At 34.5% G+C, this 24,350-nt stretch overlaps 1 protein-coding gene across 1 annotated transcript in view; it reads right to left on the bottom strand.

Annotated features, from left to right (window-relative positions):
- The window catches only part of LOC111054083, a gene marked incomplete in the record, with an annotated part of 158,091 nt that overhangs the window by 95,061 nt on the left and 38,680 nt on the right, over window positions 1-24,350 (bottom strand). Inside the window, 7 exon segments of the mRNA XM_039437303.1 lie at window positions 1,486-1,651; window positions 2,752-2,917; window positions 5,079-5,225; window positions 5,620-5,683; window positions 9,984-10,188; window positions 10,773-10,923; window positions 21,726-21,875. Coding sequence (XP_039293237.1) covers window positions 1,486-1,651; window positions 2,752-2,917; window positions 5,079-5,225; window positions 5,620-5,683; window positions 9,984-10,188; window positions 10,773-10,923; window positions 21,726-21,875 — 1,049 coding nt within the window.

Genomic DNA, 24,350 nt, shown 5'->3' with positions numbered 1-24,350 from the left:
TTTGTTGTGTTTTAAAATAGATCTTTGTGGAGCACGTGTTTCCTGCTAGTCAATTATATTTTATTTGTTGAAAAATTTAATTTTCAACTATTTATTCAATAACGAATTTTAATTGAGATTGGATAATCTGGTAATTAATCATATTGCTACATAGTTGACAGTTTCTATAAGTTTCTAATTATATTTCTACATAGTTTCTAAAGGTTAAAAGCAAACTGGTAAGTTGCTGAGCTAGAAGAGGATATAGCGCTATCTGCTTATTTGTCTAATGAAAGGCAATCGGTTTTTAACAATTTCTACATTGTTGAAAACGATTTGGAAACGTTGCGGAGCTGGAGAAGGATATCCTTATCTGCTTTGACTAATGATAGGCAAGGATATAGTGAGGTCAACGTTATAATAACAGTGGAGAAAAATAGGAGAAAAAATAGCCTATCATCTGTCTTGTCAATGGCTTCTATGGACGGTAGCTGATACAGGTTTATTGATGTAATATTAACGGTTCATTCTTGTTTCTAATAATCAATTACATTCTATTAAGCAAGAAATTATTTTCTAATCAATTCCATAATGATTTTCCATAATTGAGATGAAATATTATGTTAATTAATTGACCGAGCGAAGTGAGGTCTAAGATTCAAGTCGACGATTTGGCATTTCTCTTAATGTTCAAATAATGTTTATATGTTGCGCATTAACGGCGAAACGCGGTAATAGATTTTCATGAAATTTGACAGGTGTGTTCCTTTTTTAATTGCGCGTCGACGTATATACAGGGTTTTTGGAAATTTTGCATTTCAAGCATAATATAAAAGAAAAAGGAGCCTCCCTCATACGCCAATATTAGAGTAAAAATCAGACTATAGAATTATTCATCATAAATCAGCTGACAAGTGATTACACAGATGTGTGGAGAAGCCAATCTATTACTGTATTTCCATAAGGTATATAGTTTCAATCATGTACTTGTGGATGAGAATACTGCGTGAGGTCTACTGTTCACAGAACTACTAGTTATTTCAATTATAATTTGTTAAAAGACGATATGGCAACAGAGCAAAGCGAGAAAGAGATAGCGCTATCCACGTTGTTGAATGATAGACAAGGATAGCAATACTATTGCTAATCAAACACTGCCATCATAATGTGGACCTCATTATAGCAACTTTAATGTTAATCAAATACTGCCATTATAACGTGGACCTCATTATAGCAACTATAATGTTAATCAAATACTGCCATTATAACGTGGACCTCATCAGAGCAACTTTAATGTTAATCAAATACTGCCATTATAACGTGGACCTCATCAGAGCAACTTTAATGTTAATCAAATACTGCCATCATAACGTGGACCTCATTATAGCAACTTTAATGTTAATCAAATACTGCCATTATAACGTGGACCTCATCAGAGCAACTTTAATGTTAATCACATACTGCCATTATAACGTGGACCTCAACATAGGTGAATGTGTAACTCACCAAATCTCACAATTTCCCCTTCTATTGTCATATATTTCACTTCTTTTATTATCAGCTCAGGCTCTACATCGACTGTCACTCCGCTGTGATAATAGGCTCGAGCTATCGGACATTCTGATTTCATCCTAATTCTATGGATGGCTCTGATAAATTCACGATCCACTGCCTGTGAATTGGAATAGAGATACATGTTTCATTCGATGACGTGGCGAAATTTGCACTGTAAATTTTGCACACTATCCGCACTCTTCCTTTACCTATTCAGTAAAATATTCAGAATAAAAAAGGATAACCAAGAAGATGTCGAACCTGCCGAAAGATGTCGTTGTCACAGTGAGTGAATAATTCATTTAATGTGAAAAATCTGACGGCTAGTCGTTTTTTCTAATAGCAAAAAGTGATTTAATAATAAGCAATTCGTGATGGAAAACAACATGCATTGGAGAAAAATGGATCATGGAGTGAGTAGAACTGTATGGTGTCTCAAATTTCAACCACATCAATGGCGTCGGTGCTTCCTTGTACAATAACCTGCAATTTTAAGTGTGTATTAACCCTAAAGAGACACACTGGGGTGTTTCACACCCCAGAGATTTTTTTTCTCTTCTGCAGTTGACAATATCAAACATATGGGAATTTATGCCCAGTCTAAATTAGGTTTGTATGGTATTGTCAACTACTCTCCACCACTTAGTCAGTAATAGTATTCTACAAGGTCACCAGCTCTTCGTTTGGGGTATCTAACACCCCAGAGTGTCTTTCACCTAGGACTTTTATCAAACACTTTTATTACAAAGATTTACTTGTATTGTCACTACGAATGTGGTATGGGATAATGGATCAGATTGGAATGAATGCTATGATTCTCTACAACTTGAGATTCAAAACAATAAAATGAAGAGACGTGAGTTTTTGATGAAGTTGTCATTAGCAATGATCAAGCCATTCGTTCAAACCGGATTAGGAGCTCCAACACTTAGGCGGAACATACGTACTTCTAAAATTAGTATAAATATTGATAAGCAGTGCTTTACTTTTGATTTCTGTATGCACTTGGAACAAAAATGATTAAGAAATGATGGAGTATGGACTAAGTACTTGTTTTTTTCATATTTTTCAAAGAAAATGCAAAATTAAATTTGGGTGTTCAACACCCCAGTGTGTCTACTGTGTTAGCATAAAGTAAGTGTGTCTCTGTAGGGTTAACATAGAGGAAAGATAATATATCATTGAAAAATACCAATCATTCTTCGTCGATGGCATTACCTGACACTTCCATATCTCAGAAGTGAGTATTTCAAAACATATTTTCAACTGTTGTGCAGACATTTTTATAGGTCCAGTACTTCCACTTCCTTGATCAGAATTTAATCGAATTTCCGGTAAATATCTGGTTTTTTCACTGTCTGACATTTGATCTTGGTGTTTGCACCTAAAAAAATAAAATGAAATAAATCACGTATTCATGCGTAAATATTACTATAAAATGAACAGAATGTAGCCTATATAAAAACAATGGAAATTGAACGATATTGAGTAATATCATAGAGAAACGATAGCATAAGTAGATATCCCATGGTATGGGGCGTTTATGTCACAACTGTTATCTCAAGCCGATTACTGTCGATTATTGTCGATTTTTACTGTTTTGATCGGGTAAGAGCGTATGAACGGCACAATATGAGATACTACCAGCGTCACATAGCTTCACGGGAAAGAAATACGTGGACTATCGGCTTGAGATAGCCGTGAAAGTTACAACATAAACACCCAATACCATGGGGCATAGCATCCACTTATCCACGCACCATAGCATCTACTAATGCTATTGTTTCTCTATGGTAATAATGAATTATATTAATAAAGCATACACCTATAAAATCGTAGTTGAGTCAAAATATTAGGAGTTCATAGCCAAAAGCTCTAATGAGAGTATAATTTTCGAACAAAGATTTATAAGTGAGAGAGACATTATCTACTTTTTGGACCGGAATATTCAGGGGAGGAACAGTTTAGGGATGTGCCTGTTGGCTCCCCCCTCCTAATCAATTTTATTTCATCAATGATTGTGCATCAATCAATGAATTATGAATGAATGGATAACCTGTTAAGCCCTGCACACACACGTCGATTTTTGTCACTACCTACGTGAACAAAGCCGTAGTGCATTTTTGTGACGTCAACACAGGTTGGGCTCCTAGACCAATAAAAACACTAGCTGATATAGATCAGCTGAAATCAAGGAATTTTCATTGGTGTAGGAGCCATACCTGTGCTGACGTCAAACGAATGCACTATGGCATTGTTTACGGAGGTAGTGTTTTTGTTTGTACGGTATTCTGTCATCCTTATGAATTCTATTAGATTAAACAGATGATTTCAAACAGATTGTCAATTTTTGTCAAATTCCGTTTTATCTGATAGAATAATTCATGAGGACGGCAAAATATTGTACGAAAAAAGTCGATGTATGTGTGTGGAGTTTTAATGTATGAAATCTTTCATATTTGGTCGTTCATCGATTCTCCCAACCTCCAAACACACTTCCCCCTCCACTTTATGTCAGATTCATGTCAGCTCCGCCCACGTCCCTCTGATTGGCCAAGAAATCTTAGTTCCGAGCACGCCGGTAGATGTCAGTAGTAACTGAGTGATGAACAATTTGCAGTAAAGTGAGGTTCACGTTATAATGGCAGTGTTTGATTAGCAATGGTATTGCTCTATTCTTGTCTATCATCCAACAAAGCAGATAGCGCTATCTCTTTCTCGCTTTGCTCTATTGCCAGATCGTCTTTTAACAATTTAGTATTAATAATAATTCAGCAAAATATTTTATCTCAATTATGAAACTAGTAGTTCTGTGAACAGTAGACCTCACGCAGTATTCTCATCCGCAAGTACATGATTGAAACTATAGACCTTATGGAAATGCAGCAATAGACTGGCTTCTCCACACATCTGTGTAATCACTTGTCAACTGATTTATGATGAATAATTCTATAGTCTGATTTTTACTCTAATATTGGCGTATGAAGGAGGCTCCTTTCTCCTTTTATATTATCCTTGAAATGCAAAATCTCCAAAAGCCCTGTATATACGTCAACGCGCAATTAAAAAAGGAACACACCTGTCAAATTTCATGAAAATCTATTACCGCGTTTCGCCGTTAATGCGCAACATATAAACATTATTTAAACATTAAGAGAAATGCCAAACCGTCGATTTGAATCTTAGACCTCATTTCGCTCGGTCAATTATTGAAAAAAAAAGTTCTTGCTAAAATTGATTATTTCAAATGTGAATGAACAGTATTAATATTACATCAAACATAAAACCTGAAAACCTATATCAGCTACCGTCTATAGAAGGAATTGACAAGACAGAGGATCGGCAACGTTGATTTCCTATCTTTCTTCACTGCTATTATAAAGTGGACCTCACCATAATTCTCTCTCCTGATTTATTGAAAATAAATCTAGAGTTTCAAATTTTACAACTTGATAGCAGTAGGTGCTGGGTGGTGTACTACTTTTTTTAAACAAGCCAATTAGAAAAGATTCAATAGGGAGGAATTTATGGATGTAATGACTCACATAGGCTCCGGTATACTGATAACTGTTTCATGAGGAGATCCAATTTCAATAGTCAACCCTTTAGGTTTGACAACTGTTTTGAAAAGTTTATTCTCCATATGCGACACAGGTTGAAGGTGTACCTCTATCTTTGCCACGTCCACCAAACTGAAAATATTCAACAAAGATTTGAGAATATTAAAAAAAAATTGAAAATATTCAACATATGATAAAACATGAAGAAATTGAGTTCATAGCGTCCTTGAAGCTAACGTGTCTTTAAAATTATTTCACTCAATATAAAAATTCAGGAAGGAACTGCTACTTGGATTTGACACGAGTGTTTGGAGAAAAACAGACAAAAACCGAACAAATACATTGATACCGATATTTGGAAATTTATTTTTGAATAAAAACTCCACTTTTATTCATTCCATATTGTCATTTTCCATCGCATCACATTATATTAGAGTTATATTATATTATATTAGAGTTTGAGGGTTTATTACTGAAAATTATTAAATAACTTCTGTAAGTATAAATAATAATATTTTTGGCTTACCGTACTGCTAAAATTTGTTTAGGAACCGGAACCTGCTTAATATTTAATAGCTGTACTTTTCCGTCTGTAAAGCGAAAGTATCATCATTTGAGTTTCCTGGTACATAGACGCAAAGAATAAGGAGATGAGCAAGAAGAAGAAGAAAAAGAGGAAGATGAAGAAAAAAAGAGGAAGAAGAAGAAGAGGAAGAAGAGAAGAAGAAGAAGAAGAAGAAGAAATATATTAAAATCTCATTATGATACATTCATTGAATAGTGAATTTTCTTATCTATAAAAATGGAAATGACATAAAAAAGCTACGTTGTAGTGTTAAGAAGATATCCACTAGAATAGACTAGGAGACTGTATTATTTACGTTACTCTAGCGCTCTGTAATCCCTTCAATCTCCAATATATTCCTCATTTAATATACGCATCTGATAGGAAAATTAGTTTACTACGAAAATCAAAATCACAAAAATTCAGCTAGGATGAACTGTTGATAATTTATTGTCGAAAATTTGATGCAACTACCAATTCTTGTGGACTGGACTTTCAGAAAAATGACATGACTTCTGAAATAATTGTGTTTCAGTTCAGCTTGACTTGCAGATTGACGCGCTCGCGCTTTCTAGCGGGAGAAGTTGGAACTACTTCGACTGAACTTCCGTAAGAGTGAAGCACTTTACATCGAACGCCGAGTGGAGCGGCAGATTTGAACCAGAGAGTAAAGATACCGTTCAATTCTTGTAGTTTGTTTATTTCTGTTTATACTTGAATTTATTATTTTATTGATAAAGATCTATTGATGAGAAAATCAATTGGACAACTAATAAATTTTATTGTATGAATATATGAATTAATGGGCAAAAAGTGAGCCGAGAAGAATGAGCTGTGGTAAGAGGAGATCCGATCGTTGTGTCAAAAGTTATGAGTGTTTGAAATTTTGATAGTTGAGGTGTCCTCATGCTCTCCTCTCCACTAAAAAAAATCTGGTGTGGCGCACTCACACAACTTTCCTTGCCATTATGAAAATTTATCACATGACGCTAGTGTTCCCGCGCAATTCAAGTCTATTATTCAAAGATCTAAGCCAGCTGGTGACAAGAAAATAACGCTGGAGACACACGAGGTCTGCTATCTCTTCATAGTGAATGATTTAATACAATCAACAGTTGCCAACAGTTTGCAATTGAAATAATAACATTTTCTCGAATTTCGAGCTTATTTTGAATTTTAGGTGAAAATGTTACTAAACATTAATTGTAGAGATTCTCATGCTCAATCCTTTCCATTTAGAATTTTTTGTTTAAAGTGTATCTGAAGCCTGATAATTGGGAATCTAAAATCAAACTTTACCTAGATGGGACGGAGCTCCTGAAATTTTTACAGATATGGGACTTGTGGCAGTTGATAGAGCTTATCGATGACTATTTTGGTTATGAATTTGATCAAAATCGTTGGAGCCATTTTTGAGAAAATCGCGAAAACCCCTGTTTTTGACAACATTTTCGCTATTTTAGCCGCCATCTTGAATTGCATTTGATCGAAATTCTTCGTGTCGGATCCTTATAGTGTAAGGACCTCAAGTTCCAAATTTTAAGTCATTCCGTTAATTGGGAGATGAGATATCGTGTACACAGACGCACATACACTCACACACACACACACACACACACACACACACACAAAGACCAATACCCAAAAACCACTTTTTTGGACTCAGGGGACTTCGAAACGTATAGAAATTTAGAAATTGGGGTACCTCAACTTTTTTCGGAAAGCAATACTTTCCTTACCTATGATAATAGGGCAAGGAAAGTAAAAATACTAAAATGAAGTGCATCTGACGGGTGATTCTCGTAGAGCATTATCTTATGTCTTGAGAGCTTATATCAGTGGGCGAAGTCTCAATGTGAGGACAATGAAGACGTTAGATCTCTGTTAGATCTCTTATGTACTGTACTAAAGTACAGTACATGTGTCCACAATAATTGTAAAATATATTTTACATAATCTTGTAAAATATATGAAATAATAAATGTAATGTAATGTATTTAGAGAGATATTATTCAGTATAACTACCACAATATCTCCTTCACAACTACTCTGAAATTTTAAATCTGAATATTATTTTATTCAAAAACTCAATTTTATGATGTAGCAAAATGCATGTAAAATCGTACGACCGTATACAAATAACACTTAAAGTAAACTATTTAGCATGGAAGAAAGATAGTATAGAAGATAACGCATCGATTTTAACATCGATTTTTGACTTCGACTATCATCAACAATATTGTTAATTGTTGTTAATTGAATAATTATAAGGAGTTTTTGAAAATACAAGGAGCATTGTGAGCAGGTGTACTTGGAAATCTATATAAGATAGAGTGCTCTATCTGGTCTCAGGTTGTAGAGCACAATCAACGTCCAGAGGGATCTTAAATTATACATTCAAATGGTAGAATTGGGAAGATATTGCGATGATCAGAAACTGAAATTCATCAAAATGGATTTTTTCTTTCAATTTTCAACCTCAAAAGTTTTGCTCGCTTTAATGACACTACAATGTATGACCACTAGTGTATCCTGCATGATGTCCTACCGTTAGATGCGCCAGCCTAATACTGCTAACTGGTCAGCCCGAGTTGAATGCAGAGAGAGGTCGAGAGAAAATACTATAGTCCGTGCAAATTTACTTCAGACTTGGAGGAATATGCAGCGCAGAGAAATGAAGGGAGATCAGCTAATAACAGTAATCAATACAGTAATAGGTGGAAGCGCAGTTGCCAATTTGTCAGTCGTCTGACTGCTTTCAGACAGGAAACTCCGCATGTGTAGCATGAGCACATAAACAGTCACTGGAAGTTTGAGATCGCTGGCCGCTTCAAAACGGCAACATCGCGCCTCTGTATCTCTCCCGCTTAGGGATGTCAATCCCGGGATCCCGGGATCCTGGTCCATTTTTGATACCTAACAATCCCGGGATTTTTCAGCGTCAATCCCGGGATTTTCGAGATTGTAAACCTGAAATTGTGAATCATATTTTTCCAAAAAACAATTCAATATTGAATTCATTTACGGTGATGAATATGAGTTTTTATAACTAATTTATTGTTCTAAGTGTTTGACTAATCCATTCTATAGGCACAGCCTACAGTTTCATATACATAATATGGCAGAATGGTTGTTATGTCTCTAAACTTGTTTACACAGCACCACAATTACCAGTCTAGACGGTGCAATATTTGCAATAGTGCTGATGGCATTTCCTTAAAAAGACTTCAGAAATCAGAAATAAAAAAGCACTAAACGATTCACTCTCTATCTAATTATTCCTCTCCTCTTCTCTTTCTCTATTATAAGTAGAATATCTAGTTCAAGTAAATATTTTAGTTTGCTCTTCGAAATTTCATTTAGTAGTGTAGTGGCAGCTTTCGCGTTGTTTGGTCGGTATGGCGTTATGGTCTTACAAAAGTATTCTATTTTATTATTAATATTATTAATTCAAGTGATATTAATTCACTCTACAGTATTTGACGTAATTAAAGTGTGAGCTCTATCCCGTCCTGATGTAGGATAGAAATGCTCTTGTTCTACATAAAAAAGACTCTGATGAGTTATCTTGCTTTCCTCAGTTCTCACTATCATCTAGGATACAGCAAATTTAAGGTAGGACATGGAATATAACAGTTGCTCCTAATCTTGAAAACATTTATAGAAATAGAATGTTCAATTTTGATATTATTCCCAAGTATTTTTTTTTCCATTTTAATGATAGCCTCTCCCTCTTTAATCGGCCCTTTTTCATCTACACACACTGTTACTGAACATGTAATTGAGGAGGAACAATTGGTAAAAAATGAATTAAACTGATTTTCGCCAATCCCGGGATCCCGGGATTGATATTGGATAATCCCGAAATACCGGGATTGGAAATCAGTCCCGGGATTGACATCCCTACTCCCGCTGTATGCTGTGTGCGGATGTCCATCCCAAGTTGGAAGGACATTTGCACAAACTATAAGTTACTTTCAGTTATTAATAATTGAATGCCTGATTGCATGCAATCGATAATTCACTCGACAGCTGATCAATTATCAAATGATAAAACAGGTTTTATCGGTTGCTCCTCTGCATAGAAGAACAAATTATACAAAATCAACCCAACTGGTGCGGTCCTTTGGATAGAATATGCCACCTGGAAGAATGCCCCTTTGAAGAAAAGTCCAAACCTATAGACCTACTGGGAAAAGAGATTCAGGGAGGCCAAGAAAGAGATGGGTACCGGAACAGGTTAATTAATAAACCTAATCCTTGAAGTGAAGATGATAATGATGATGATGATGAATAAATGAGAAATGTGGATGTAGTATACTCACCAAACCTGAGAGGGCTATAATCTATGGGGTCGAGATACTTGACTTCGGCGATTTCATGGCATCCAGGGGTGCCTCGCACATAGCTACCCTTCATGATAGTCACCCCATCCCAGTGCCATAGTTTGCCTATTTGCGGGCAGTGGTGGGGTTTTATCGAGAACTGTGTCTTTATCCTCAGGAATCGAACTTCTGATTGTGGACCACCCTGTTGACAATATGATCATTGAAATAGAGAAATAGATTGTTCATTCACAAGGAAATGAAGTCGAAAGTGAAATGCTAAGATGCTTGAAGACGGATGTGCCAAGAACACGCACATTTCACTTTCCATCAGCTGATGCTATCCATTGAACGAGCGTTAGCTAATTCTTACTTTTGACTCACTTAAGGCCAAAGTTGTTGACGGGTGTTTGTATGTTCTACAATAACTATAGAAAGAATTGATCAATCAGCTTCAAATCTTTAAGAACAAATTTGAAAATTTAAAAAATTTTTCCCAAGCAAGTTACACCCTCTTTTAAGCCTACCTCACTTTCAAAACCTCTCATTCATCTGAATTTTTCGAGACATTATCATTAGTTATATCCTCATGAAATTAAGCTTATTAAGCGATACTTATGAACAAAATAATAAAAGCTGGCTTATTTCCGTAAAAAATTGACAATTTCTATCCAAATTTGGGAAAGGAACAGTTTTGGACTTTATAAGCTTTATTAAGCCATAGTCATTCATAGATAGAATGATATTGTATCTATCAAAGTAAATTGATAAAAAAGAAAATGTCCTCACCTTTTCAACACACCTCCACGCTTCAGTCTTCAGATCATCGAAATAGTTTTGAAATAGAAGTTGATTATTTATGTTTTCTCCCTCTTTTTTAACCCTTGTCCTCAAGTTTGTGTTGAAAAGTCCTCCATGGACGGAATTATATAGTTCACAACTGCAAATAACCCAGACAATTATGAACGAGAAAGAAAATAAAATATCGCAAAAATAATATTCTAGTTGTTTGTTGTTTGAGTTGTTTTATAAGTCAATAGGGCTCAGACCTCCCATGTGAATCATCCTCGATTCCTGAAATGAACCTGTCCCATGAGTCTTCATGTGCTTTCCTGACAATAGTTTTTGCTATATTGCGCTTTATTCTATAATTTTGTTTTGACTGATCTGTTGGAGATTGTAGTAATTGTTTGTAAGCCTTCTTCTTATTTCTTATTGCCTCAGAAATCTGTTCGTTCCAAATTTTTGCGTGCCAAGCGTTTCGAATATCAAGCCAAGCACGAATATTCGTGCCAAGCGAATTTATATCAGACCAGACTAAAACAGAAGCCCTCTATGCGACCAACTGCATCATCGGTGGAGGAAGAATGGAACATTGTGAGAGATACGCTAAAAGATGTAGCCTACGAAACGCTTAGCACACAAAAATTAAAAAAAAAGGTTTAAAAATTTGGAACGAAGAGATTTCTGAAGCAATAAGGAATTAGAAGAAGGCTTACAAACAATTACTACAATCTCCAATAGATCAGGCGAAACAAAATTATATAATAAAGCGCAATATAGCAAAAACTATTGTCAGGAAAGCACATGAAGACTCATGGGACAGGTTCATTTCAGGAATTGAGGATGATTCACATGGGAGGCAGGAAGTTGCCTATAAACTAATAAAACACCTGTAAGGGGGGGGAAGATCTCCACCAATTATGTAAACACGATCTGGACGGCAGGATAAACCTCCACCAAATATGTAAGCAATATGTGCCTACACCGAGTATGTAAAGGTGGGGAAATGAAAACAAGAAATGATCGTACTGGTTTTGATAATTAAAACAAAACAATAAAATTATTTGTACAAAAAAATTAGAATTATAATTATAATTATGAAATAACAATAAATAGATAAATATTTCAAGGGCTACTCGCTTGGCTGCTAGTGAAGATTAAATTTGTTGTGGTTATGGAAAAATTAAAACAATGACTCAGTAATCACCTACCTTTATGATAATGGCCCCAAATTTGGCATCCACTGGTTAATCGCGCCGTTAATTATTAATGAAAAATAAATAAAAAAAAAACTGATCTAATGAAGTGGGTTCAGATCCCTTCCTATTCAATTATACAATTCTCTTTAAACTGCCCGAACTGTGACAGGAAAACTGTATTATAAAACAAGAATAAAATCTATCCCCTTCACCAGAACAGCCGGACTTTTACTCTCAGTCCTAACGAACGAGCTCACACACCTAGTAAAATTTTGGGTATTAATATATAACTCAGTCAATGCCAAACATGAAGCCATTTCAAATACATATTTTTATCAGTCGCACAAGCCGAGCACTTTTGTTTTCAAAACAAAAGAGAAACTACAATAATTTTGATAACAAGTGAAATAAACAATCTTTCTGTCGATGACAAAACTGTTCAAAGGCAGAAACACGTTCATTAAACTTTTCGTAAAATAAAACTCTAAAATCCTGATCAATATGAGATAAATATATGAATCATATATATGTCCCATATGACCAGGTGACACATCACCCATCCCGCTGAAAGACTCGTCCCTGAGTCTGTAGTCAAGAGGGAACAAAAAAAAAATAATGATTAAACAAAATAATATACTCGGAAACAAACGTGTGCCTGATTGACTTGATAATGCTACTATACATTGAAATCAAACATTTACATAGAAAGGTAGGTTACTCAAACTAAATTACAAACCTTCAAATCAAATTCAAAACGAAACTATGCTGCACAATAACATTGATTATATATGAAACTAACTTTCAATATTATACACATTAATATACATGAATATTCAACTTATTATGAAAAGAAAATCCCAATTGACAATAATTATTTGTGAATCAACATTGAACTACTTCAAAAGATGCAATAAAAATCGAAAAAAAAAAAAAAAAAATCTTTATAAGTACATTATGACTCATAACTATATAGTCAAGAAAAAAAACAAACAAATAAAACAGTTAATCCATCAAAAAGTAACTATATAACTCTTAACTATCTCAAAAATATCTACTTCACATATCCTATCCCATTTTAGAAATGCAAGCGAATGACCTAAAATTCATCTTTAAATTCAAAAAAAAAATTTTTTGCTACTATACAAGGTCACCAACAAAAACTATAAAATGAAAAACCTCAAACCCTTTGCTCTAAACAAAATTTTTCACAGAACAAAGTTGAACGTACTCATCCTAAAAAATAAGATTCCCGAACAAAAAAATCGAAAATTCACAAAAATGTTTTCCATGAACTGAAGATTTCTGAATTTTTCGATAATTTCGCCTCTTGACAGCCAGTAGAGCAAAATTTAGTAGAAGTCAATCATATCGAACGCTATCAAATCGTCGTTTGAAAAACTCTTTCACAACAGATTCGTTCGGTGAATTACATTGAATTTCCAGAATATGTTTCAAAATACTAAAACAAAACTTTATATAGAGAAAAAATCACAAAATCCCAAAAAGAAAATTTTTGAAAATTATTGAAAATACCTAACTCGAAAACTACTGCCCTAATCGAAAAATTTTATTGGACATGAACGATTGAAATTATCACTACCTACAAGCTCAGTGAAAAAAAATCATAAAATCCCAAAATTTAATTCACCTGTCACATGACTATCATCCCAACGAAAAAAAAACTCAATATCTAGATTACAGACGACATTATTATGGTATATTGATTGAAATAAAACTTTTTCCACTTTTCCACACCTTGCTATGACTTTCGTTCATGAAAAAGTTTCATTCTCCTTACATGAATAATTTCTGGAACAATCTTTCCCCCCGCTTTTCTAATAACACTTCATAGTTTAAATCAGATAACTTCCTTGATACCACAAAAGCCCATGATAAGATTATTGAATTTTTTACAAGTATCAGCCTGATACCTAGGATACGAAACTAGAACTTTATCTCCTTTATTGAAAGCTACTAATCTATGTCTTTTATCAAAACTATCTTTTTGTTTTTCCTGCACTTCTCTTAATATCTCCGGTAATCTCTCACGGACCTTGCGCATCATCTCTAATAAGTTGATTCTGTAGAGAAGTTACTTCTTCGCTCGTAATGACAAAAGAGAATTCAAAAAATCGTTCTCAATATCGGACAATGATTATTTTCATTTATCTGACATCGAATGATGTATGTCCCAAACAGTTCAGCGTTCTTCATTGAATGACAACTGCAAATCAGCTAAAAGGCCTCGTTCTACTAGCAATATTGTCTCATGTAATACTTTCGCTGAGTCCGCTGAGTCTGAGTTCGTTTTTCAAACCTCTCCAGAATTATTGTTTCAATAATATTTTCATCGCTATTAACGCTTACTGGGACACGTTTTCCAAATTATTCAAAATTATGTCATCATATTTCTCTACCGAACTCTCATTAATAACAATTCCATCAGTTTCAATTTTATTATTCTTCATATCTTTCGGATAATTACAATAATTCAAATCTGACTCTGTATTTTCACCTTCACTGTTCACACAAATCGCTGATTCACATTTTTTCTGTAATAGGTTCAATATACTACTTCCATGGCCTGGTTCTTGTTACTATACAACCTCCTAATTCATTCCTTGAATTATCAATATTTGATGGACCGCCGTCTAAAACATTTTCATCAATATGCCTAGTACTAAACTCCTGTGTCCTATCAGTAAAATATGCTTTCTTACGTCTAGCATTTTCCGAAAACTTATTTCTGCCATCAAAAGAACACACTCTAATATCATAGCCTTCTTTTTCACAAATTCTATGCATCCTTTTATAAACCCGATAAGCATAATTAACGTTGTAAAAACAATTCCGCGTAAAATGATTATGTTTACCACAAACTTTACATTTCTTACGTCTTCTTTTTCTATTAGTCCTATTATTCACGAGACTAACATTCTGATGCATCTTGACTCCTCTAGATTCACAATCATTACGCATACCAGAGTTCACAAAATGTTCAAACGGCCTGTTATCAATCGTAAAGAGAAATCCAAATCACTTTCCGATAAATCTGATAACTCTTCCTTAATCATTTCCCTATCTTTATCCTCTTTGTAAATTATATCTTCCTCATTCAAATCACAATCATTACAATTAAGAACTTCATCCAACCCATTTTCAATCTCGAAGTTACTACATGACAATATACATCCACTTCATTTGAAACATAATAATTACAAGAATCAAAATCATCACAGATAATAGCATTTTCTAAACAATTCTCATTTTCAAACTCATTTCCGATTTCCAATAGTTCTTCAAATTCTGGTTCCATAATATCATTAATTACTTGCACCTGTCCAAATTTCCACTCATTCAATACTGACATGATAATTCATATTTCTCAATATTTTTATACAATTCTACAATAGTACTATTTGATAACATTATAATTCTTTCAAATATATTTGAAGACAAACCTCTTAAAATTATCCTGATAATCCGAGATTCATGCATATTCGAATCTACTTTTCTACATAGGGATAAGACTCGTGCTACAAAATCTCTACCATCTTCTTCAAATTCCATGCTACAAGTATCTAATTCCTTTTCTAGTTTCCACAATTTGAGAGGAGATCGATAGAATTAACCAATTTTTCTTTCACTGGCATATATTCAAATTTGTCCTGTCGAGTCAATCATTCTCAATAACGTCAAAATATTTCTCAGCACTTCCTTTCAAACAAAACCGCAAGTATAATAAATTATCCTTTTCATCCCAGCCGTTGGCCAAGGCAACCTTTTCAAATAGTTGAAGAATCATCAATGTCAAATTCTTCATCTTTTCCATCAAAACATTTCGGTAATAGTAACGGTCTAAGTTTTTCCATTGTTAATCTGTTCCAATCCAATTCTATTCAATAATAAATAATAAATTTCCAATTAATCTGGTTCCAATAATCATAAATTCTCCATATCTCAAAATCTCTTCAATAATAATAATTTAACCTATTCAATCATATCTTAATAATCATCAATTTCTCATATCATCATAAATATCCAATTCTTCCTAATAAGAATTGATAATAAATCTTGCAATCATACAAAATCTTCAACTGCCATAGCTTTTACAATTTAAAATCTCACAATCAATAATCGTAGCCTAAATCTTCCGATATCGTGAATCTCAAAATTAATCTGTTCAATTATAATCATCATTCTCCATCCGTTAAAATCCATTATTAGTAATCAATTATTGTTCCACAATATTCCAATTCAATAAATCCTCGAAATTCATCCTACAAACTGTTTTTACAGTCCCGTAAGGTTCAAACTCAACTATTTCACCCATAATTTCACTGAAATAAAAACATATATTTAATAATGCAAAATGCAACCACAAAAATTGAATCTTCAATGAGGTAACCGGAAAAGTCCAAATTTTAAAAGCTGGATTAAAAACCCTTTGAGCCTCCACCAATTATGTAAGGGTGGTGCCTCCACCAATTATGTAAGGGATATACCCGGCGCCTCCACCAAATATGTAAGGGGGGGGGAAGATCTCCACCAATTATGTAAACACGATCTGGACGGCAGGATAAACCTCCACCAAATATGTAAGCAATATGTGCCTACACCGAGTATGTAAAGGTGGGGAAATGAAAACAAGAAATGATCGTACTGGTTTTGATAATTAAAACAAAACAATAAAATTATTTGTACAAAAAAATTAGAATTATAATTATAAATTATGAAATAACAATAAATAGATAAATATTTCAAGGGCTACTCGCTTGGCTGCTAGTGAAGATTAAATTTGTTGTGGTTATGGAAAATTAAAACAATGACTCAGTAATCACCTACCTTTATGATAATGGCCCCAAATTTGGCATCCACTGGTTAATCGCGACGTTAATTATTAATGAAAATAAATAAAAAAAAACTGATCTAATGAAGTGGGTTCAGATCCCTTCCTATTCAATAATACAATTCTCTTTAAACTGCCCGAACTGTGACAGGAAAACTGTATTATAAAACAAGAATAAAATCTATCCCCTTCACCAGAACAGCCGGACTTTTACTCTCAGTCCTAACGAACGAGCTCACACACACCTAGTAAAATTTTGGGTATTAATATATAACTCAGTCAATGCCAAACATGAAGCCATTTCAAATACATATTTTTATCAGTCGCACAAGCCGAGCACGTTTGTTTTCAAAAACAAAAGAGAAACTACAATAATTTTGATAACAAGTGAAATAAACAATCTTTCTGTCGATGACAAAACTGTTCAAAGGCAGAAACACCGTTCATTAAACTTTTCGTAAAATAAAACTCTAAAATCTTGAACAATAGGCTCAGAAAAATCTCGGATGTGCTTTCATTAGAAGAGCAGGCCGGCTTTAGAAAAGGGAGGTCTTGTATTGACGATGTTTTTTCATAAAAGCAGATAATTGCAAAACGAGTAGAATTTAATGTAGAGACACAACTTGCATTTGTAGACTACGAAAAAGCATTTGACAAAGTAGATCAACAGTTATTATTTGAGAAATTAATAAGAAGAGGTTTCCCAATCCACCTAGTTGAGGTTATCAAGAGCTTGTATCATGGAACGACTATAATATTGGATTGTTCAGGTTCATTAACACAGGAAATTCGCACCAATGTTGGCTTAAGACAAGGTTTTCCGCTCTCTCCAACATTGTTCAATGTGTATGCTGATGATCTGTGTAGAAGTTGGAAGCAAAAGATACAAGGAGGCATCCAGAAATCTCCTACAATGATTCTCAGTTCACTGTGGTTTGCTAATGACCAGGTAATATTGCAAGAAACTGAGGATGATCTGCAGAGAGCATCTGAATCTCCTCAGTGCTGAGTATGGCATGAATATCTCATTTAGCAAAACCAAGGTGATGGCTGTAAAATCTGACAAAGCATTTATTGGAACGGTTCCTCTTTGTTACTCGTTCCGTTACTACGTAGACGTCATGTCGTCATTTTGTCCATCTGCGCTGTCCGGTGACATCACAGTCACGGTTCCACGTCACTGCCACAATCAAGTTTGTTTTCTATTATTCGTCGTATTATTCGTCGTTTCAATTTTAATGTTTGTATTATTCAGTTTTTTGGAATTTATTTCGTCTTTCAAGGCATCTTACTTTCTAGATATTTGCTACTTTTCAACAAACATTTGTAAACGTTTTACGTACGTGGCTGACATTTCCGCCTTCCTTTTTGTTGCTAGCGCGTCTAGCTAGCCTTTTGTCTTTCAATGGATTCTAGTCGGTGAGTGCACATCTTGCTCCCGGTCTAAACTTTTCATCCAAATTCATCTAGTTTACGGAACGTTTTTAAAAGTGAATTATTCCTTCAAATTAATTTGTTTACTCTATTCTTCAATTGTGATTCAATTATTCATCAATTTCTTCATATATTTACACTGATAAACTTTGTCAAGATCACAACCTTGTGTTGGCGTCTATCGCCATTCTCTAACAACTGGCTTCACCACTTGAAACTCAAACTTTCAATTTCATCATCTCTACCGTTTGGAATTCAATCTAAAAACTCCACAACTCGAAATTCGGATTATTTGTTTGGAATTCTACATGCTCCTGCTCACATTTCCACTGGGGGAATTGCCTACTGTGTTGGACGCTTCCATTCTTGTCATCGCATGGCCAGATCACATCGTTGCTTGCTGATGTCCTGTTCTTCTGGGTACCGTGGATTCCTTGCCTGTCTGCCTGGCTGCATCTCTTCTTCAAAATTTTAGTCAGGTTACATAAACCGTTCTAATCAACTTTCATTTACGCATGTATTACATAACTGTTCATAAAATACTACAGCATGTCGATACGGGACCACATTGTTCTCTATTTCTAATTCAAACAGTTTTATGTGCATTCATATGATTTTCGTAGCTATCATTCAACTTTTTCGGCAATTAAAAACATTTAATTGTCCATACCTTTGGCAATCGAGCCTATGTACATGAATTCAATATGTTACAGTGTATATCTCATCAAGAGCACTGTCCTACATAATGTCAAGGTTATAATATGTACCTCATTCAATTTTGTTGATAGCTACCCTTGGCTTTACAAGCGTATTAATGTCGACCAAGACATTCAATTTTGTTTTTAGCTACCCTTGGCTTTACAAGCGTATTGATGTCGACCAAGACATTCAATTTTGATAGCTACCCTTGGCTTTACAAGCGTATTAATGTCGACCAAGACATTCAATTTTGTTGATAGCTATCCTTGGCTTGCAAGCGTATTCCCATATCTGAATTGTTCTATTGATGTCTATCTTGACATTCAATTCACTGAAGGCCCATGTCGCCTGTATTCAACATTGACAATTTTTACATTGTATTTGATAGCTACCCTTGGCTTGCAAGCGTATTCCCATATCTGAGTTGTTCTATTGATGTCTATCTTGACATTCAATTCACTGAAGGCCCATGTCGCCTGTATTCAACATTGACAATTTTTACATTGTATTTGACAGCTACCTTTAGTTCATAAGTGATATTTCAAGGCCACCGTCGCCTATTTCAATGTGTATGACAAATTCATTTCTGAACTTATTTATGTTAATGTCGACCAAGGCATTTTCATTTCTGAACTTACTTAATTGTGTTAATGTCGACCAAGGCATTTTCATTTCTGAACTTACTTACTTGTGTTAATGTCGACCAAGGCATTTTCATTTCTGAATTTACTTGTGTTAATGTCGACCAAGGCATTTTCATTTCTGAACTTATTTACTTGTGTTAATGTCGACCGAGACATCCTTATTTACTTGTGTTAATGTCGACCAAGACATCCAATCATTCTAAGATTATTTGTGTTAGTGTTAATCAACATTTAACCATTTCTATATATAGAGCATTATCTACATCTCATTGTCATTTGTTACTATTCCTTTTTAAAAATCATTAAGATTGAATTTTTCAGCAGGAACTTTATCATTGCATCACCTAAATTGTCTATTTTCAATTCAGGTATCATTAATAATACCTTTTCAATTATTGTCAGGCTTCAATGGTCATTAATGTCATTGGCCTAATTTCATTTAAATTTTGTATTTTTTCTAACGGTTTTATTACATGTTGTAATTAAATTTCTAAAGATTTTATTCGATTTTATCTTACACTTGCTTTTGTATGTGGCCATCTGCCTATTATTTTATTATTATTTAATCTCATCTTTTTGACTCATTTTGTCTTTTATTGACGTACTTACCACACTTCAAGCTATCAGTATTTTTATGCACAGAATTCAGAGATTTATTTGTAGGTATTAATACCAACTATCATTCACAGTCCACTGCCCTGACTTTGGATTCTGTCATAAAAATTGGTCCTCCAGCCCGTTCATTTTTGATCCAGTGTTTGCCTAGGATAATTGTTAATTTTTATTACCCATTTCTTGGTTCATTGAACCTTAGGGTTTCAGTGACCGTGTGCCTAATAGTCTAGCTTGACGCCAATGATTAGGTCCCACACTAGAATATATTTTATTCCATTGTACTTTTGTATGTTTGTATTGTTTAATATCAAGCATTCACACACTTGTTTCAAATTTTCAGTACTGACTGCAACTCAAAGCACACTGCGACGTGTATGCACCAGCTATCAACTATCTTGTACCCTGAGAGACTGAACTGCACTGAACTGGTCACAGACGGCTATTGCGCATTGAGAAAACAACACACGGCACACTACACCGCCATTCACAGTCCACTGCCCTGACTTTGGATTCTGTCAATGGCTTTCCAGGGAAAATATCCATTGAGATCTAAAATAGTCCTCGATAATAAAGTCCTGGAACAAGTATCACACTTCAAGTAATTGGGTTGTGATATAACCTATGAAATGGACCAAGACTTGAGTGTAAAATTGAATAGATTCCAACCGTTTGTGGAACACTAAATAGGACTTTGAGAAACAGAGCCAGGAGAGAGACAAAACTCAAATTCTATAAGGTTATGGCTATTCCAACGCTCTTATATGGCTCTGAATCTTGGATACCTAGGAAGAGAGAATGGAGTAGGTTACAGGCTGCCGAAATAAGGTTTTTAAGAGCAGTAAAAGGGTGCACAAGGGAAGATAGGCTTCATAATGTTGATATAAGGAGTGAGCTCAACATATTCTCCATATGGCAGAAGATTGAAGAAAATCGGCAAAACTGGAAAGAGCATGTTGAAAGGATGGAGAGCGACAGGATTCCCAGAGCAGTCATGTTTTATAACCCGGTTGGAAGGAGAAGTGTGGGCAGACCCCGTAAAAGATGGATGTGATGGTGAGTTTGAAGTCGGAACAGGCAAATTGCCTAATACTTGAAGGAAGACGATGACGATAAGTTTTCTCTGCCATGACTTAACTCTCCCGCTTTTGTAACCGTACTGGGGTGTGTAATGTTTTAACTTGTTAGTTGAATTCAACTGTTCGTTAAATATTGATTTAACTGTTAGTTGAATAATTGTAATTCAACAGTTTTCAAAAGATGGAAATCAATATTCAACTGTTAGTTGAATAATTGTAATTCAACAGTTTTTGAAATATGGAAATCAATATTGCACTGTTAGTTGAATAATTGTAATTCAACAGTTTTTAAAAGATGGAAATAGATATTTAACTGTTAGTTGAATAATTGTAATTCAACAGTTTTTAAAAGATGGAAATCAATATTCAACTGTTAGTTGAATAATTGTAATTCAACAGTTTCCAACAGATGGAAATTAATATTTGTGAAAAATTGTACTCACACTATCACCATATTTGCATTTCCAAAGATTCTCTTCCACTTGGAACCGATTTGTAAATTAGTTGATCCTTCTTTGTTCAGAGTTGTTTCGTGGTACTCTGTCTCTCGATCCGTGTGATACTCTATGTCGACCATTGTATAATCCAATTTTCTGTCAAACAAGTGGAATGAGTGATTTCGGGGACAAGTAAATTCTACTGCAATAAATAGAATAAGAAGATAATATTTTATTATGTATTCTAGTTTTTTATTTTTTCAAAATTATTGTACTGATTTGTTAAGTTCATTTACTTTTGTTTGTGAATTGTCAGTGTTATGAATAAATTTCAATTTCAATTTCAAAAATTGAAGAAGAAATCGTTTTGGGATTGAATCTGTGGTACTCTTCTGAAAGTTGTGTAACTCGTAATGATAATAGTATATTACGTCACATGGACGGAAGGGGCCTGAAGGTGTTTTTCATAGCAGTTTTGCTGTTCCTATTTGGGAACTAGGAAACATACTCGACTGTAAAGAAAACATATGGTTTTATTACAGTAGAGTATGCTGTAATGAGAATCATTTGGTTATTTGTTCTGTAAACAGCTGTTTACCGACTCGATTTCATGCATGGAAAACAGCTGGGATTGAATGACTATGACAAAAGAAATGAATGGAAACTTTGAAATTATCTATATATTATACAAAAGCGAAATGGCACTCACTCACTGACTGACTGACTCACTCACTCACTCGCAGAACTAAAAATCTACCGGACCAAAAACGTTCAAATTTGGTCGGTATGTTCAGTTGGCCCTTTAGAGGCGCACTAAGAAATCTTTTGGCAATATATTAACTCTAAGGGTGGTTTTTAAGGGTTTAAAGTTCGTCATTTAGCATGTATATTCTTCTTATTCTCTTAATTGTAATTGAAAAATGTTCATACCATATGTTAATATAGACTAGAACTATAATCTAGAGAGAGTACCTCTTCGAAACAGTTGTTATCTGGTAACTAAATTGATAATTTTGTTAGATTGGCACCAAGTTGAAGATTGAAATGCATTTATCGCGGAAAAATTGATTGGGCACTGCTACTTCAATCAGATCTATTCCTGGGAATATTATATTACTAGCCGTCAGGCTCGCTTCGCTCGCCATATCCGTTTAGTCTGGACCCCCGACTGGATCGTCCTCACTGGCGCCGACTCCATAAGGCCTGGGTGGGCTCAAGCCCCCTCAAAAATAATTTTTGGGGGGCGGAGCCCCCCCAAAATTTCAATTGTCTAACTTAAAGAATCTGTTAAAAGTATACAGTTTTCAGCAATTCTTTATCTCAGAATTCTGTTATTTAGGCTACAATAATTTCATTCAATACTACTTAAATTATTTTTTAAAGAGGTTGGCTGTATTTTAAACACAAATACAAAAACACACATACATTTAAAATACAAGAACTTAATTTTTGATTGAAACTTATGTAACCTTTACCTAAAATAAATAGAATATTTTTGGTTGAAACTAATGTAACCTTTACCTAAAATAAATAGCTTTTGAACCTCTTAGTAACAGTCAGTTTTGTTACCTATTTTTTCATCCATACTTGATTTTCTAACTTTGAATTCTAAGCAAATTATCCTATTAAAGAGCTAAGTTGAGAACAAAATTTTTGTTAGGTTTCATAACAGGCGATGGACCTATTTATTAAAACTTATACATGAAGTTGATTGGTTTACTGTTAATTACACTTTTAATGTTGTTATAAAAGAACAAAAACAATGAGCAATCTTCACTTAAAAAGTTGAAAAAATACTTCAAACAAATTTTATATGCTCAATAAAAAGCAATTTTTTATTTTATTTTAGTCAAAACTTGATTGTTACTCATCATCCAAACAAATTGTATTGTGTTTTGAGGTTTTTTTCCCTGGTTTATTAATACTGTGTAAGTAAAAAGATAGCCTAAAAATGCTTCTGAGCACCTTAAAATTTCAAAAAATTTCCGGGGGAGTACCCCCGGACCCCCCTGTTCCTGGGGGTATTCCATACCCCCAGACCCCCCGGTGCAATTGAGCCCACCCAAAGTTTTTGATAAGTCGGCGCCCATGATCGTCCTAACATATGATAAAAATGCTCAAATGAAAAATGCAGGCGAGCGAAGCGAGCCTGCTGATCTCATTCTTGGGCGATCCAGTCGGGGGTCCAGGGGGCGGAGCCCCCTTGCTAGATGGATATGGCAAGCGAAGCGAGCCTGAAGGCTAGTTAAGATATATTTCTATTATAAAAACGTTTGCTTGTATTCTAATGATAAGACAACGAGTTTACCAAAGATTGATAATTGTGTAACAACCGAGACTGGTATCTCGATTTTTAATAAATTTGTGGTTGGACAATTTTAATATCAAATTTTTATTAAGTCTTTTTATTCAGTAGTTTTACGAGCGTAGTGAGTTAGTTCCTCACTTTCGACTCCAGGATCCGGTAGTTGGGTTTGAGAGTCTGTTCGTATGTTCGACAATAACTTTCGAATGCTAATATAGACCAACATCAAAGTTTTCTCTGTTTGATTCTCGTGACATCAATCACGGTTAAAATTCAACCCACTTTTGTGCAACCGGCCCATATTCCACAAACCATTATACAAATTG

This window comes from Nilaparvata lugens, chromosome 11 (assembly GCF_014356525.2).
Source record: "Nilaparvata lugens isolate BPH chromosome 11, ASM1435652v1, whole genome shotgun sequence".
Classification (NCBI taxonomy): domain Eukaryota; kingdom Metazoa; phylum Arthropoda; class Insecta; order Hemiptera; family Delphacidae; genus Nilaparvata; species Nilaparvata lugens.
The sequence above is the reverse complement of the archived record's forward strand: the minus strand, read 5'-3'. Positions and strand labels throughout refer to the sequence as shown.